Source organism: Globicephala melas, chromosome 6 (genome assembly GCF_963455315.2).
Source record: "Globicephala melas chromosome 6, mGloMel1.2, whole genome shotgun sequence".
In the NCBI taxonomy this organism is placed as follows: domain Eukaryota; kingdom Metazoa; phylum Chordata; class Mammalia; order Artiodactyla; family Delphinidae; genus Globicephala; species Globicephala melas.
In genome coordinates, this window is record NC_083319.1 from 80,812,256 (window position 1) to 80,827,523 (window position 15,268).

General features: G+C 39.1%; 1 protein-coding gene across 6 annotated transcripts in view; it reads right to left on the bottom strand.

Annotated features, from left to right (window-relative positions):
• Positions 1 to 15,268, bottom strand: part of UBAP2 (ubiquitin associated protein 2) — a 125,117-nt gene that overhangs the window by 61,970 nt on the left and 47,879 nt on the right. For all 6 annotated transcript variants that reach the window (XR_011377547.1, XM_070045754.1, XM_070045753.1 and 3 more), the window contains exons 3-5: positions 7,310 to 7,387; positions 3,110 to 3,220; positions 517 to 670 (exon numbers count right to left, since the gene is read on the bottom strand). Coding sequence is in view for 5 of the 6 variants with exons in the window: in XM_070045754.1 (XP_069901855.1) it covers positions 517 to 670; positions 3,110 to 3,220; positions 7,310 to 7,387 (343 nt within the window). In the remaining variant the exon portion in view is untranslated. The remainder of the gene's footprint in view (positions 1 to 516; positions 671 to 3,109; positions 3,221 to 7,309; positions 7,388 to 15,268) is intronic.

Sequence of the window (15,268 nt, forward strand, 5' to 3'; positions counted from 1 at the left end):
TAGCAAAAGTCTATAAAGGAACATGTTAAATATTTATCATCATTTAGCCACTTTGGTACGTCTGCACAGGAGGTAGTGTTGTTTTGGGTGAATGATGCCAAAACCTGAGTCAAATGGAGAGAACTGAGAAAAGCTTTCCTATTCAACAACTTTCCTCTTAATCTAAACCTTGCATATATCATGAGTATCCGTAAGTGGGGAAGAATAAACAGCTTTAGCTACCAGCCAACAAAAAAACCTTCTTTAAAATTAGACGATGCACTTGATTCATAACAGAAGGCGGTCTTAAGACACAACACAAATACCTACAGCCCAGGTCAGTGCTAATATGAAATTGTATCAGTTAGGGTGCTAATAAACTACTCAGTTGTAGCTCATTACTAACTGTTAACTATACTAACAAATATTGCACTGAGAAAGTGGATTTATAGGCATTCATTGGATCATTCTATCAGCTTTTCAACATGCATGAAAATTTTAATAAAACCAAAGGTGAGGAGAAAGGTCTGTACTTACACTCTCTCCCACGATTGCCACCTCTTACTTTCCGGTTGTTGCTTCCGCGTCCACGGCTCACTTCTCTCTCACTTCTCTTCTCTCTATTCTCTTTGTTTTCTGAACTTTCTTTTCCAAAATTCTTCTTCTTCCCTCCTACAGTCTCCCATGAAGTCTATCGAAAATAAGAGCATTTATTCAGAGTTACCACTCAAAGTGTGGACAATCATCAAGAGTGTGTGCATTTATCTTTCAGACCTAATTACGCATGCCTTACAGCTTGCATGCCTACCATTTTAATTCTTCTCCATAAACGTACTGTAATCTCTGATGATAACAACAGCAAATCTCTTGTTAGGTTCCTGTTGCTACAGAGAGCACAAAAGATTACAGCAACTAGTTGAACTGACAACATACTATATGTTGTCCCACCACAGAGCCTTTTCCTATGCTGATAAGCATAAAGTAAATGTTATTTCCCCAAGCTCCCACTCTATGCCATCCCCACCTACCTCAGTAGTAGCCATGGCTACTGCAGACAACAACAAGGTAAGAAGGCAAACAGGATGAAAGAAAAGATGGACCATGGAGTAATCCTAAACAAACCAGGGTTTCAAAGGACTTCCCCTCTGCCTCTCCATTTTCCCTATAGCCTTCTCATCTCCAAACAGGCAAATGCCTTTTGTGTCTGTATTCAGGCCCTAATATGCTAGTTTCTCACCTTTTAAGAAAACAACATGCCAGATCTAGCCCCAACTGTGTGACTTCTAGGTTCAAGAGGTAACCAAAGGGCTTCCCTGGTGGCACAGTGGTTAAGAATCTGCCTGCCAATGCAGGAGACACATGTTCCAGCCCTTGTCCTGGAAGATCCCACACGCCGCGGAGCAACTAAGCCCGTGTGCCACAACTACTGAGACTGTACTCTAGAGTCAGTAAGCCACAACTACTGAGCCTGCGTGCCACAACTACTGAAGTCCATGCTCCTAGAGCCCATGCTCTGCGACGAGAAGCCACCGCAATGAGAAGCCTGTGCACTGCAATGAAGAGTAGACCCTGCTCGCTGCTACTAGAGAAGAGTCCACGTACAGCAACAAAGACCCAATGCAGCCAAAAATAAATAAATAAATAAATTTTATTATTTTTTTTTAAAAAAAAAGGTAACCAAAGAGATCTTTATGTAACTTTCAGCCTAGAACAACCTCCTTTAGGTTCAGTCCCAAATGAGGAGAGGAAGTTGAAAGTCTTTATTGAGATAGAACTGGCTGATCATGTAAAACTTAAAAGATTCACCCAGCCACCAAAGAAAAGGAGTGATGAATCTGTGGGAGCTAAAGGAAAGGCAACAGGAAAACAGTATTCAAGCCTATCTCTACCATATAAAAGAAAATATGCCCTCCAATTAATGATTTGGAAATATTTCATTTATTCACAGTGATTTTTTTAATAAGAAAGCAGTTAAGCCCTTCAGTTCATTTTAAAAATAAGGGAGAACTATTCTACACTGCATCCATTAGCAATGAGGTGAACATCCCCCATAGTTTATAAAACCCAGCAAATACATGCCCAAGTGTCAGCAAACAAAAACTCTTCAAAATTTTATTTCCTCACTTAACATGATATATTTTCCCAACAAACTCACATATTTGGTAGTTCATCATGCTGGACCAGTGTAATCTTGCATAGAATTTTACGCACAAATACTGCTATACTCAAATAACAAAATATTTTCCCAATTATCATTAATTTTTATAATTACAAATTTTATTCTGCTTGTTTCCTATTAAATAAAAATATACTCATTTCAGTTTTGAGCTTGTCACAGTAGTTCATTTTAATACAGCCTGTGCCTAAAAAAGCCTACCCCTAAAAACGAGAACTCGATTAAACCTAAACAATGATAAGGAAGGCACTTTTTGATGTGTTCATCTTTATACCCCACTTAGGTGAATCATTATTTGTTTTAATCTGCTCTGAACTGGTTTCCTCAATGAAAAAATACAAATGAAATACTGTGTAATTTCCATGTAGAAATCAAAAGGTTAGGGCCGACACCTGCCTCTGGTGTGGCTTTAGCTGCATCCTTCCTAAAATAAAAGGGAGGAGCTTTAGTGTGCATGTGCATTCCTCAAAATTGATTAAGCTTAAAAAATTTTTTTTCTTATTTTATATATCTGTCAGATTGTCATGAAAATGTGTCTGTAGAATATTCACACATAAACAAATAGAGATACCAGCAAATCCTGGTTTTCTGTTAGTCTAGAGATATAAGGAGTGGTAAAAGGTGACAATTGAGATGAAGAAACATGAGCTGTGGAGCCAAGAGAAGTTTTTCAGGTGGTGAAAATGTCCACAGGCCCAGATAATTTTGGCAACTGTGTAAGGCTGGAGTAGATGACCAAGTTCTCTTTCAAGTCTTCAGATTCTACAACTTCATGAAGAAAACATACATAACAAAAACAGTCATTTCAGGTTAGTGTTCTTTCTGGACTCAAAACATATATGTAATGGCACCCATAATCCCCCTCTACCACCACCCCCGAATAAGGTGAAGTTGAAAATGTAATATGGAACTGGAGAGAAATCTTAGCATTGCAAATCAATTAATAATACTTACCGTGTCTGAATTCCCTTCCAGCAATATATTGATAGCTTTGTTGACATCTCCATTACAGTCATGCAAAGCCACTATGCATTCATCCTGATTTTTTCCTGTCACTTCCATAAGCTGTTGGAATTATAAGGCAATGATTAGGGAAACAGAAGAATGGCACTTGATATTAATCCTAAGATTCTACTATATAAAGACAGAGATTATGCAATCCTTCCACATGAAGATGGCCTTTTCAACACTCTGAGATTACAATCCAAGATCAGGTTTACCTGTTTTTGGGGGCTACTCCATGTCTTTCGACCAATACTGGTAAAGTCAAGCTATAAATCAACCCTCCTCCAAGCTGACAAAGTATCAATTCTTAATCGGCAGCACATACATACCAACATTCTCAGAATACTCAGGATGAGCTATGTGACTGCTCAAACTAGTTCAATGGCCTGGGACTCCCATATTTCTGAGCTACTCAAATATTAAGTGGAACTATATGTTTCCCAAAGACCAAGCATGAGTATGTGGCCACAATTAGCCAAACATCCAGTCCAACTGTTTGCACTGTCCAACAGTCCAGTTGACTCCATCAATGTTCCATACATGGGCTATCACTGCTTGGATTAGAACATTGCACATATAAAATAATTTTTAACACCCTAAAGTCTCACAATTAGAATTTGGCAAAGCAATCTACAGATTCAATGAAATCCCTATCAAATTACCAATGGTATTTTTTACAGAACTACAACAAAAAATCTTAAAATTTGTATGGAGACACAAAAGACCCTGAACAGCCGAAGCAACCTTGAGAAAGAAAAACAGAGATAGAGGAATCAGGCTCCCTGACTTCAGACTATACTACAAAGCTACAGTAATCAAGACAGTATGGTAATGGCACAAAAACAGAAATATAGATCAATGGAACAGGATAGAAAGCCCAGAGATAAACCCACGCACATATGGTCATCTTATCTTTGACAAAGGAGGCAAGCATATACAATGGAAAAAAGGTAGCCTCTTCAATAAGTGCTGCTGGGAAAACCAGACAGCTACATGTTAAAGAATGAAATTAGAACACTTCCTAACATCATACACAAAAATAAACTCAAAATGGATTAAAGACCTAAATGTAAGACTGGACACTATAAAACTCTTAGAGGAAAACATAGGCAGAACACTCTTTGACATAAATCACAGCAAGATCTTTTTTGACCCACCTCCTAGAGTAATGGAAATAAAAACAAAAATAAACAATGGGACCTAATGAAACTTAAAAGATTTTGCACAGCAAAGGAAACCATAAACAAGACCAAAAGACAACCCTCAGAATGGGAGAAAATATTTGCAAATGAATCAACGGACAAAGGATTAATCTCCAAAATATATAAACAGCTCATGCAGCTCAATATTGAAAAAACAAACAACCCAATCCAAAAATGGGCAGAAGACCTAAATAGACATTTCTCCAAAGAAGACATACAGATGGCCAAGAGGCACATGAAAAGCTGCTCAACATCACTAATTATTAGAGAAATGCAAGTCAAAACTACAATGAGGTATCACCTCAAACCGTTAGAATGGGCATCTTGAGAAAATCTACAAACAACAAATGCTGGAGAGGGTGTGGAGAAAAGTGAACCCTCTTGCACTGTTGGTGGAAATGTAAATTGATACAGCCACTATGGAGAACAGTATGGAGGTTCCTTAAAGAACTAAAAATAGAATTACCATATGACCCAGCAATCCCACTACTGGCCACATACCCAGAGAAAACCATAATTCAAAAAGACATATGCACCCCAATGTTCACTGCATCACTATTTACAAGAGCCAGCTCATGGAAGCAACCTAAATGCTCACTGACAGACAAATGGATAAAAAAGATGTGGTACATATATACAATGGAATATTACTCAGCCATAAAAAGAAACGAAATTGAGATATTTGTCATGAGGTGGATGGACCTAGAGACTGTCATACAGAGTGAAGTAAGTCAGAAAGAGAAAAACAAATATCGTATATTAACGCATATATGTGGAATCTAGAAAAATGGTACAGATGAACTGGTTTGCAAGGCAGAAACAGTGACACAGATGTAGAGAACAAACGTATGGACACCAAAGGGGGAAAGCGGGGCTAATAGTGGTGGGATGAACTGGGAGATTGGGATTGACATATATATACACTAATATGTATAAAACGCGTAACTAATAAGAACCTGCTGTATAAATAAATAAATAAGAAAAAAATTAGAATTTGGCAGCTATCACAAAACTCACTCCTGGACATACTATTTTCTCAAGTAGCCTCAACAGGGTGCTATGTTTGAAATCAAAGAAATCTCCTTGGTGCATTCCCTTTAACAAGGGATAATTAAGCTACTTAATATTTTCAACACAAGGAACAATCACAGATTAGGCACAATATAGGTTTCTCAGTTATCAGTGAACAAATGTATGATTTAAATATCTGCTGTGTTTTAAGTATCTTTAACTATTTTAGTATGTATCAGCTGCAGTTCAAAACAGTTTGACCCCCAACATCTGAAGCGATTTCTCTGTGGTCACAAAACAATTAGCCTTTCGGGAAGCCAGGTCTCCTGGTCTCATAAATACAGCTCTTTACACCACATCATTCCATCTGATTTCCTCCCTGTGTTACCCAGCAAGGTTCTATACATTCTACAGCTTTCCCATGCTTCAGTCTTTGGATGTCTACTAATAAGGTCAGATTTTTATCAACGATCTATAGTAGGTCAATACCCGTCACATGCAGTTGTTAAGATGCACAGCAGGGACTTCCCTGGTGGCGCAGTGGTTAAGAATCCACCTGCCAATGCAGGGGACACAGGTTCGAGCCCTGGTCCTGGAAGATCCCACATGCCATGGAACAACTAAGCCCACAAGCCACAACTACTGAGCCTGCATGCCACAACTACTGAAGCTCACGCACCTAGAGCCTGTGCTCCGCAACAAGAGAAGCCACCGCAATGAGAAGACCAGGCATCACAACAAAGGATAGCCCCCACTCGCTGCAACTAGAGAAAGCCCACGCACAACAAGCAAGACCCAATGCAGCCAAATAAATTAATAAATAATATTTATTAAAAAAAAAAAAGATTTATAGTAACCTTCAAAACTCCCCCAGTGATTGGATTAGTAAGAGAGAATCATCGTTAAAACTTAAAGCTCTGGGGCTTCCCTGGTGGTGCAGTGGTTGAGAGTCCACCTGCCAATGCAGGGGACGTGGGTTCGTGCCCCGGTCTGGGAAGATCCCACATGCCGTGGAGCGGCTGGGCCCGTGAGCCATGGCCGCTGACCCTGCGCGTCCGGAGCCTGTGCTCCGCAACGGGAGAGGCCACAACAGTGGGAGGCCCGCGTACCACAAAAAAAAAAAAAAAAACTTAAAGCTCTGAACTCCTCTACCAGGGCTCTTTTTTGTGTATCTGCTATGCTACTCGATAAAAGGCGATATAATATGTAGAAGTATGTCTCAAACAATTCATAAATCTCATTCCAGCGAATAAGTTCTATGATTTTTAATAAATAATTTTTGTGGCTTTCCAAAAATATCACCATTAAGTCTAATGACAGCAACTATAAGTAAGAAGAAAGAGTTTACATACTAAAGGGCTAAAATAAAGAGTTCACCAAGGGACTTTCACTCCAAGGAATTACTGGTAGACCTCTACCAAGGTAAAGGTTATTGCTTCGTTTCTAGAATCTTGAAGGGAAAAGAAGTCTTATCAGGAAAGAAGAATGTGCAATTAAAATAATATTATATCAGTGAAGTTCTAAGTGAAGACATCACCCTAAAATTTAATTTTATAACTTTTCCAATCTACGTTTGGGACCACCACAATATGTGAAAAGGCAAATCAGCTCTTCTGTAACACTGAACAAAATTTTCTGAGAACCTGCCATATACTAAATATACTTTCTATGCACAGGTATATACAATGCCACTGTACTTTCACAAATGCTCATTGTTCACATGTAACACTAGTAACTCAGAAAGGTTCTACTGCCAAAACTCCTTCGCTCTAGCCACCAATACAGGTATTTTGATTTTGAATCACAAGTTCAAAATCCAATTATTTACAACTAAGCAAGAAGCATAATTTAAAATAAGAATCTCTAGTGAAATTATCTTTTTAAGCACAGTAAGAATAGATTACAAAAATGACAGTACCCTTTGCCAGAAACATACCTGTTTAACTTTAGCTTCAAACTCTGAATCATTTTTATCAAAGATCACTTGAGCAAGACGCATCTGTTCAGCTGTTGCCTGGAAAAGCACATACAACTGTTCAAGATTGGAGCACCAAAAATACAAGTTAGATGCCAAAATCTGGTATAAACAGATAAAAACTCTCTATCACTGTGGTAACAGAAATACTGATTGACTAAAAAAGAGGACTCTGAATTTAGACCTCTTAAATGTCTACAGTGTATTCCCAAAAGGTAAATAAGCATCAAATTAAATAGCATAAAGGTCCCAGTCCTTTGACCAAAAGACCTGAAGTCCTGTTCATCTTCATTAGCCTTGTGACTCATTTGAATTTTCTTTTTTGAATTTTCTTTCCCCTGGGCAGATGAAGTTACAGCGTAACAGAAAGTGGAAGAACAGGAAGCAGTGGAAACAACCGCCAGGATACAGGCTTAGACACAACCTTGCTGTCAAAAAGCAAAAAACCTCTGCTATCAACTCAAAAAAGGTCAGTTCGGAAGGGAAAAGGCTGTATTTATCTAAATAAAAATTATTTTTTAAGTTACATTTTTATTTTTAACCACAATTTTAAAATGGTTTTAATTTAACAGAATTTTAAGGAAGCAACTTTCAAACGCTTAGTCAACTATGTAGAAAACTCTTTTCCAGTTGCTTTTTTCACTCAAAATCCTTCTTAAAAAAAAATTCAAATTACCGAATTTTTGAGGTTTCCTTTTGTAGTATTTCTGGCAATTAAAAATTAGAAAGGTTTTTTTTTATTTATTTATTTATGGCTGCGTTGGGTCTTTGCTGCTGTGCGCGGGCTTTTCTCTAGTTGTGGTGAGTGGGGACTACTCTTGTTGCGGTGTGCGGGCTTCTTATTGCCGTGGCTTCTCTTGTTGCGGAGCACAGGCTCTAGGTGTGCGGGCTTTGGTAGTTGTGGCTCGCGGGCTCTAGAGCACAGGCTCAGTAGTTGTGGCGCACAGGCTTAGTTGCTCCGTGGCATGTGGGATCTTCCCAGACCAGGGCTCGGACCCGTGTCCCCTGCATTGGCATGCAGATTCTTAACCACTGCACCACCAGGGAAGCCCAGAAAGATATTTTTTAAATGAGGAAACTTTGGGGAATTCCCTGGCAGTTCAGTGGTTACAACTCCGTGTTTTCACTGCCAAGGGTGTGGGTTCTGTCCCTGGTCAGGGAACTAAGATCCCACAAGCCATGTGGCACAGCCAAAGAAATAATAAAAAATAAGAAATTTGAAAAAGGTAACTCTTGTGCATCAGTTAATAGTAACATACCAACCATTGCTAGCTAAAATCTTTACTAACTCCCAACATAAATATTTTTAAAGTTAAATCATTTAAATTACTGAATGAGCTTGGGGGGGAGGGGAGACCCACCAAGTGCTAATAATAAACAACTTTTTAAAAATATATTTATGTATGTATGTATGTATGTATGTACGGCTGCATTGGGTCTTCATTGCTGTGTGCAGGCTTTCTCTAGTTGCGCAGAGCAGGGGCTATTCTTCTTTGCAGTGTGCGTGCTTCTCATTGCGGTGGCTTCTCTTGTTGCGGAGCACGAGCTCTAGGCGTGTGGGCTTCAGTAGTTGTGGCACGCAAGCTCAGTAGTCGTGGCTTACAGGCTCTAGAGCGCAGGCTCAGTAGTTGTGGCGCACGGGTTTAGTTGCTCTGCAGCATGTGGGATCTTCCCGGACCAGGGCTCGAACCCATGTCCCCTGCATTGGCAGGCTGATTCTTAACCACTGTGCCACCAAGGAAGTCCCAACAAACAACTTTTCACCTTTGCTTTTAATATAGATTCATAATAATCTCAATGGGGGTGGAGGGGGAGAGGTTGTTAGTGTTTTTTACAATGTAAAAACACTTCTCACAAGAGCTTTCCAGTCCATGTTGTTGGTTGATTATACAAGCTCCCACTACCTTTGGTCTGTTCCCTCCAATCCAATGGCCAATCCTTTCATCCCAACCTATGCCTGGTGTGACCTCAGTTGTAGTGTTACATTACACCCAGAAAGATGTTTGTACAGTTTCTACACACACGGCAAATTTTACCTCAATCCTAACCAGTATATATAAGGGCCTTTTTTACACACACCCTCGAGTGAGAAGTCCCAATGCAGCAGCCAAAAGGACCAAGGTATGAAATAACTGAATGAAGTAAAAAGGAAAACCAAAGGGGAAGGTGAGTTCTGGAAGACGGCACTTCCACGTTATACATTTGAGCTTTGGGTAGTGGCAACCTTTTATGAAAGTAAGCCACTGGGATAAAAAAACTATATATATATATATATATATATATATATATATAAACTGAATCACTCTGCTGTACAGCAGTAATTAACACAACATTGTAAATCAACTATACTTCAATAAAAATAAAAAATAATTTAAAAATTAAAAAATAATAAACTAAAAAGAAAAAAAGTAAACCAATGTGGCCCTTAGTGCTAAAACCCTGCATGATTAATTTTTGCCCATTTTTCCTGATAGCAATCACTTCTACTCTGAATTTCAAATCTAGAAATTGTACCTCAACACATATTCATTGAGCCCTGCTGCAACCCAAGCAATATGAATGTTCATCACTTACCATTAAATTTCCTTAAATTACAAAATTTTCACAAAGCCCACAAGAAAATAACAGTGACCCATAAGGTAACTATCTAATACCAAAAACTATTTATTTGGTACTTACATATTTTTCTCTTATATCAAAAACAAAATACTAATCACACTACTTTGTAGGAATACATAATCAATTGTAAATACCTATATCATAATGCTTATTAGCTGCATACAAGTCTACAGGATAGGTCTTGCATTTTACTTACTCTGAATTCTTCATTACTACCCAAACACTACAGGGAGCCATTGTTACACCTAATACATCCAGGATAGCTTTCTTTGTATTTAAAGATGTGAAACTACTAGGTCAAAGAAGTATATAGAAAAATGTTAAAAGTAGTTTCATACCATCTGCTCAAAAATGCTCTTCACAAAGGCTGCAAAACTTTATACTCAATTAACAGTGTAAAAGAGCCTGCTTCCTCAAACTCCAGTCTAAAAAAATGCAAATTTAACCAATTAAAAATGATCTCTATTTGGTTTTATTTTTACTTCTTAGATCATTAGAGTAATCTTTTAAAAATACACTTACTGGGACTTCCCTGGTGGCGCAGTGATTAAGAATCCGCCTGCCAATGCAGGGGACATGGGTTCAAGTCCTGGTCCGGGAAGATCCCACATGCCGCGGAGCAACTAAGCCCGTGCACCACAACTACCGAGCCTGCACTCTAGAGCCCGCAAGCCACAACTACTGAGCCCACATGCCACAGCTACTGAAGCTGGTGCGCCTAGAGCCCATGCTCCCCAACAAGAGAAGCCACCGCGATGAGAAACCCGCGCACCACAACGAAGAGTAGCCCCTGCTTGCTGCAACTAGAGAAAGCCCGTGCACAGCAACAAAGAACCAACACAGCCAAAAATAAATACATAAATAAATTTTTAAAAAATAAAAATACACTTACTAATATGGCAATGATAAAAAGACTATAAGAGGGAGTAGTAAAGCCGAAAACATCTTCATTTTGCAACCATCACAGTAAAGCCTATTTCAAACAAGAATCATCAACGAATGCTGATTCTAAAGGGGAAAGCTTGATGAGGAAGAGGTTATTTACACATGGTCTCAAAGTGTCTCCACAAAGATTATTTTTTAGTTGCTGGCAGAAATCTAGTAAACAACAAATTAGGGGAAATGGGAAAATCTGGACTCAGTGATCAAAATTAACATCCTCAGGGAGGGGCAGAGAGACATCACGTGACTCTACATATGGTACTCAGAAATACTCAATGTCGGTTAAACAGCATTCCTGAGATCTATAACCTGAATCTCATCAGAAGGAAACATCAAAACACAAATTCAAATTGAACATTTTTTACAGTAATTGGCCTTCTTCAAAATTGCTATTATTTCAGAAGACCAAGAAAGGTTAAGAACAGTTCCAGATTAATGAAGACTAAAAAAGCATGTCAAGCAAAGGGGATGTGATGATGCTATACTGGAAGAAGGAAACGTGCTATAAAGGACATTACTGGAGTAACTGACATTACTGGAATAAATGAAAGTTCCACATTGACAAAACCGGAATATTAACTGTAGAGAAAGAACACTGTAACAATGATACATTTAAGAAATTTGATAGTGGAATTATGTTTGTATAAAGAAACATCTTTGTTCTAACTTTATAGCAAACCTAAAATCCTGTGGACAACAACAACACAGGATAAAACTAGGTGACAAGGTATCCCTTACAAACCTCAAAATACAAAGAGGAAAAGAAAAAACAACAGATACAAGATCTGCATGGTAATAATTGTGGCAGAGGCCAGCACTGGGGTGTTTGACTGGCCTAAGAACAGGAAAACCCCAAGTAGCCAAGAGGCACTTACTGGAAAGTAAGGTGGGCCAATTTGAGCACAGCACCTGGCACTATAGGGTTTTGACAACTCCAAGAGCAAACTATGTGTGAGGATTGCAGAAAGGTTTAAATAGGCTGGGGTAGTTACCATCATAAACTACTGAAACTAACCAGCTAAGGTTCCCATCAAGAGAAAACACTGGGAGTAAAATCAAAACTGGGCCACATATATAGAAAAATCTAAAAAAGTCCACACTGGGGGAGGAGAACAAAGACAGGAAATCTCAGAAAGCAAGCCAACATAATTATTCAGAAAAAGAGGAAACACTATGAAATTAGAAAAGCCACTTTGAACCATGGTGCCATGTTAAAGTCCAAGAAGACTCATTTCACATAAAAATGAGCAATAGAAAATTAAAGGTCAAATCCCATACAAAGTTACTATAAGAGAAAAAGAATATAAGCAGGATAATACCCCCCAAAACCAATGACAGTACACCAAAAAAGGTGCCTAGGAAAAAAGCAAAACTGCTATCTTCTGTTTCAAAATGCACTAAAAGACTGAGCATGAAGAAAACAATAAAGACATAAAAGAATAACATTTTATATCTAAGTTTTTCTAATTCAGAAATGAAAATGAAGACTAAACTAGAAGGAACACAAAAATAAACTTAACAGTTAATGCTACAAGAGAAATAAAAGGTGAAAGAGGAAAAATACTTTAAGTAAAAAATTTAAAAAAGGAAAAAGAAAAGATAAAAGAATGGTAGAAAGAAAGTGTCAAATGTTGAATGTAGGCAAAAGACAACTCAACCTGAATCTGTGGAGAATACAAGTCTCTGAAGAAGACAAGGACAGAAAGGAAACAGTACAAATGTTTAAAGCTAAAATTCAAGAGAAATGTCTGGAAAGCAAATAGAATAATGTTCAAATTTGTGAAAGAAAACACACCATACTTAAGAAGATCAACCCATAACAACCCATACTGAGAAATTTTCTAGTAAAATATCTGGACTCTAAAAAATATCCATCGTGCATGTAGGCAGAAATGACAAAAGACTTACAAGGGAAAGAAATCAGTGTGTCATTAAACTTGTCAAAAGCAGTGCTTTATGCAAAAAGAAAATTAAGTAACATTTTAAGATACTCAAGTACAGAAAATATGAGCCTAGCATTTATAGAGAGCAAAACTGACTTTATGCTCAAATAGAAAGGGCATAAATTGTTACCAGCACGGAAGAAAACAGGAAAAAGGCTTATTCTCATGAGCCTTTCCTGAGGAATCAATAACAGCATTGGCTTCAAACAACCAAAATGACTAGAGATACTGACCTAAGTATTAATGGTGACTGTTAAGCATATACTTATTGTAGAAGTAAAACTAAATGATGTCTCAAATGGAGAAAGTACAGTATACAATGGGCACATGAATAGGGTATGTAGATACAGTATAATATTTAAAGGGGGGTAGAGGGGGAATCTTACAAGTTTCAGATGGAGCTTATCGGCTGATTCAGGTGCAATGGGTACCAAAGGCTGTACCCTGGAGCAGTGGGTGCACCAATCTGTCCTTCAGGCTGGCATTAGCAGCCACATCATTTTTTCACTTGAGGACCACCTCTATCAAGTAAAATATGCTTTGAAGGCTATTAATGGAGGCGGTCTTGTATTAAGGCTCTCACAGTGAAAAACCAAGTAGTAACCATCATAAAAGAAAGCAGATAACAAGTTACTAAATTCCAGCAGAGTGACTAACTTATTCTAGATAACCAAAAACGCTGTGTCATGAAATAATGGAATGACAGCTGACAATGGTTCCCAGGTACAGAGTCACATTATGAGACAGCAAACAGCAAAAAAAAGGATGGCTATGAGATCCCTGTTTGTGTCGAAGAATTGTAGACACTTACTTCCCAGGTCCATACACAGAGTGCCTCTTGGTTGTTGAATAATTTTCACCAATACTAATAAAGATCAAGGCCCTCAGATGTGCAAGTGTGATCATCCTGCAAGTTACTATCAGTTTAAAAGCTACTACAAAAGAAGCTGAAGCAAATAAACGAAGCAGTTTCCTTGAAATTTCAAGTCGGCAGAAATTATTCAGTTAGACATTTGTTCTATCAACTGACTTCAAGATAAAGTTTAAAATTCTAAATTCAGAACATTTTTACAGAATCAGAGACTGATACACACGTTGTTGCTCCAGCAAAGGATGTAAACATTTATATCAGGACTCCCCTGGTGGTGCAGTGGTTAAGAATCCGCCTGCCGGGCTTCCCTGGTGGTGCAGTGGTTGAGAGTCCGCCTGCCGATGCAGGGGACACGGGTTCGTGCCCCGGTCCGGGAAGATCCCACATGCGGCGGAGCGGCTGGGCCCGTGAGCCATGGCCGCTGAGCCTGCACGTCGGGAGGCTGTTGCTCCGCAACGGGAGAGGTCACAACAGTGAGAGGCCTGCGTACCGCAAAAAAACAAAAAAAAAAGAATCCGCCTGCCAATGCAGGGGACATGGGTTCGAGCCCTGGTCCGGGAAGATCCCACATGCCGCGGAGTAACTAAGCCCATGCGCCACAACTACTGAGCCTGTGCTCTAGAGCCTGCGAGCCACAACTACTGAGCCCACGTGCCTAGAGCCCATGCTCCGCAACAAGAGAAGCCACCGCAATGAGAAGGCCGCGCACCGCAACAGAGTAGCCCCCACTTGCCCCAACTAGAGAAAGCCCGCACGCAGCAACGAAGACCCAACGCAGCCAAAAAACTTAAATTAAAAAAATATGTATATATATAATTATACCATCCCCTGGTTCTGAAGAAACTAGTATTCTCAGTGTAGAAGTGATCAAAATGTAATATAAAAAGTGAAAATCCTGTAGTCCTGAATTTGAACTATCAGCATTACTAACTCATAAGGCATTTTACTTTTAACTGTCCACTGGAGAGACCTATAAACAATGACAAGCCCAGTAACAATAAACATCAGTTACCAGATTGAGGTCTCTAAGTGCCATTTCCTACTAAAAGATGCCAGGATTCCTTAGAGCAATGTCTGATCTAGGTACACAGCAGGAATTATACAAAATAAGTCTGGAATAACTCATCATACCAGTTTATGAAGAAACCATCAAAGATTACTAGAAAGTCAAAAAGCCCTCAGGAGCCAATTTGAAGAGACCTGGCCAAAGATAGGATAATTTCAACTTCAAAAAGGGTAATAACTAGAAATAACTGAAACCCTTCAAATGTTTAAATTCATAGGTTCACAGTAATATTTTTAATACTAATTATTCACCTATGGAGGATGACAGGTAACCAAGTAATTACTTTAAAAACCTGTAAATAGGGGCTTCCCTGGTGGCACAGTTGAGAGTTCGCCTGCCAATGCAGGGGACACAGGTTCGTGCCCTGGTCCGGGAAGATCCCACATGCTGCGGAGCGGCTGGGCCCGTGAGCCATGGCCACTGAGCCTGCGCGTCCGGAGCCTATGCTCTGCAACAGGAGAGGCCACAGCAGTGAGAGG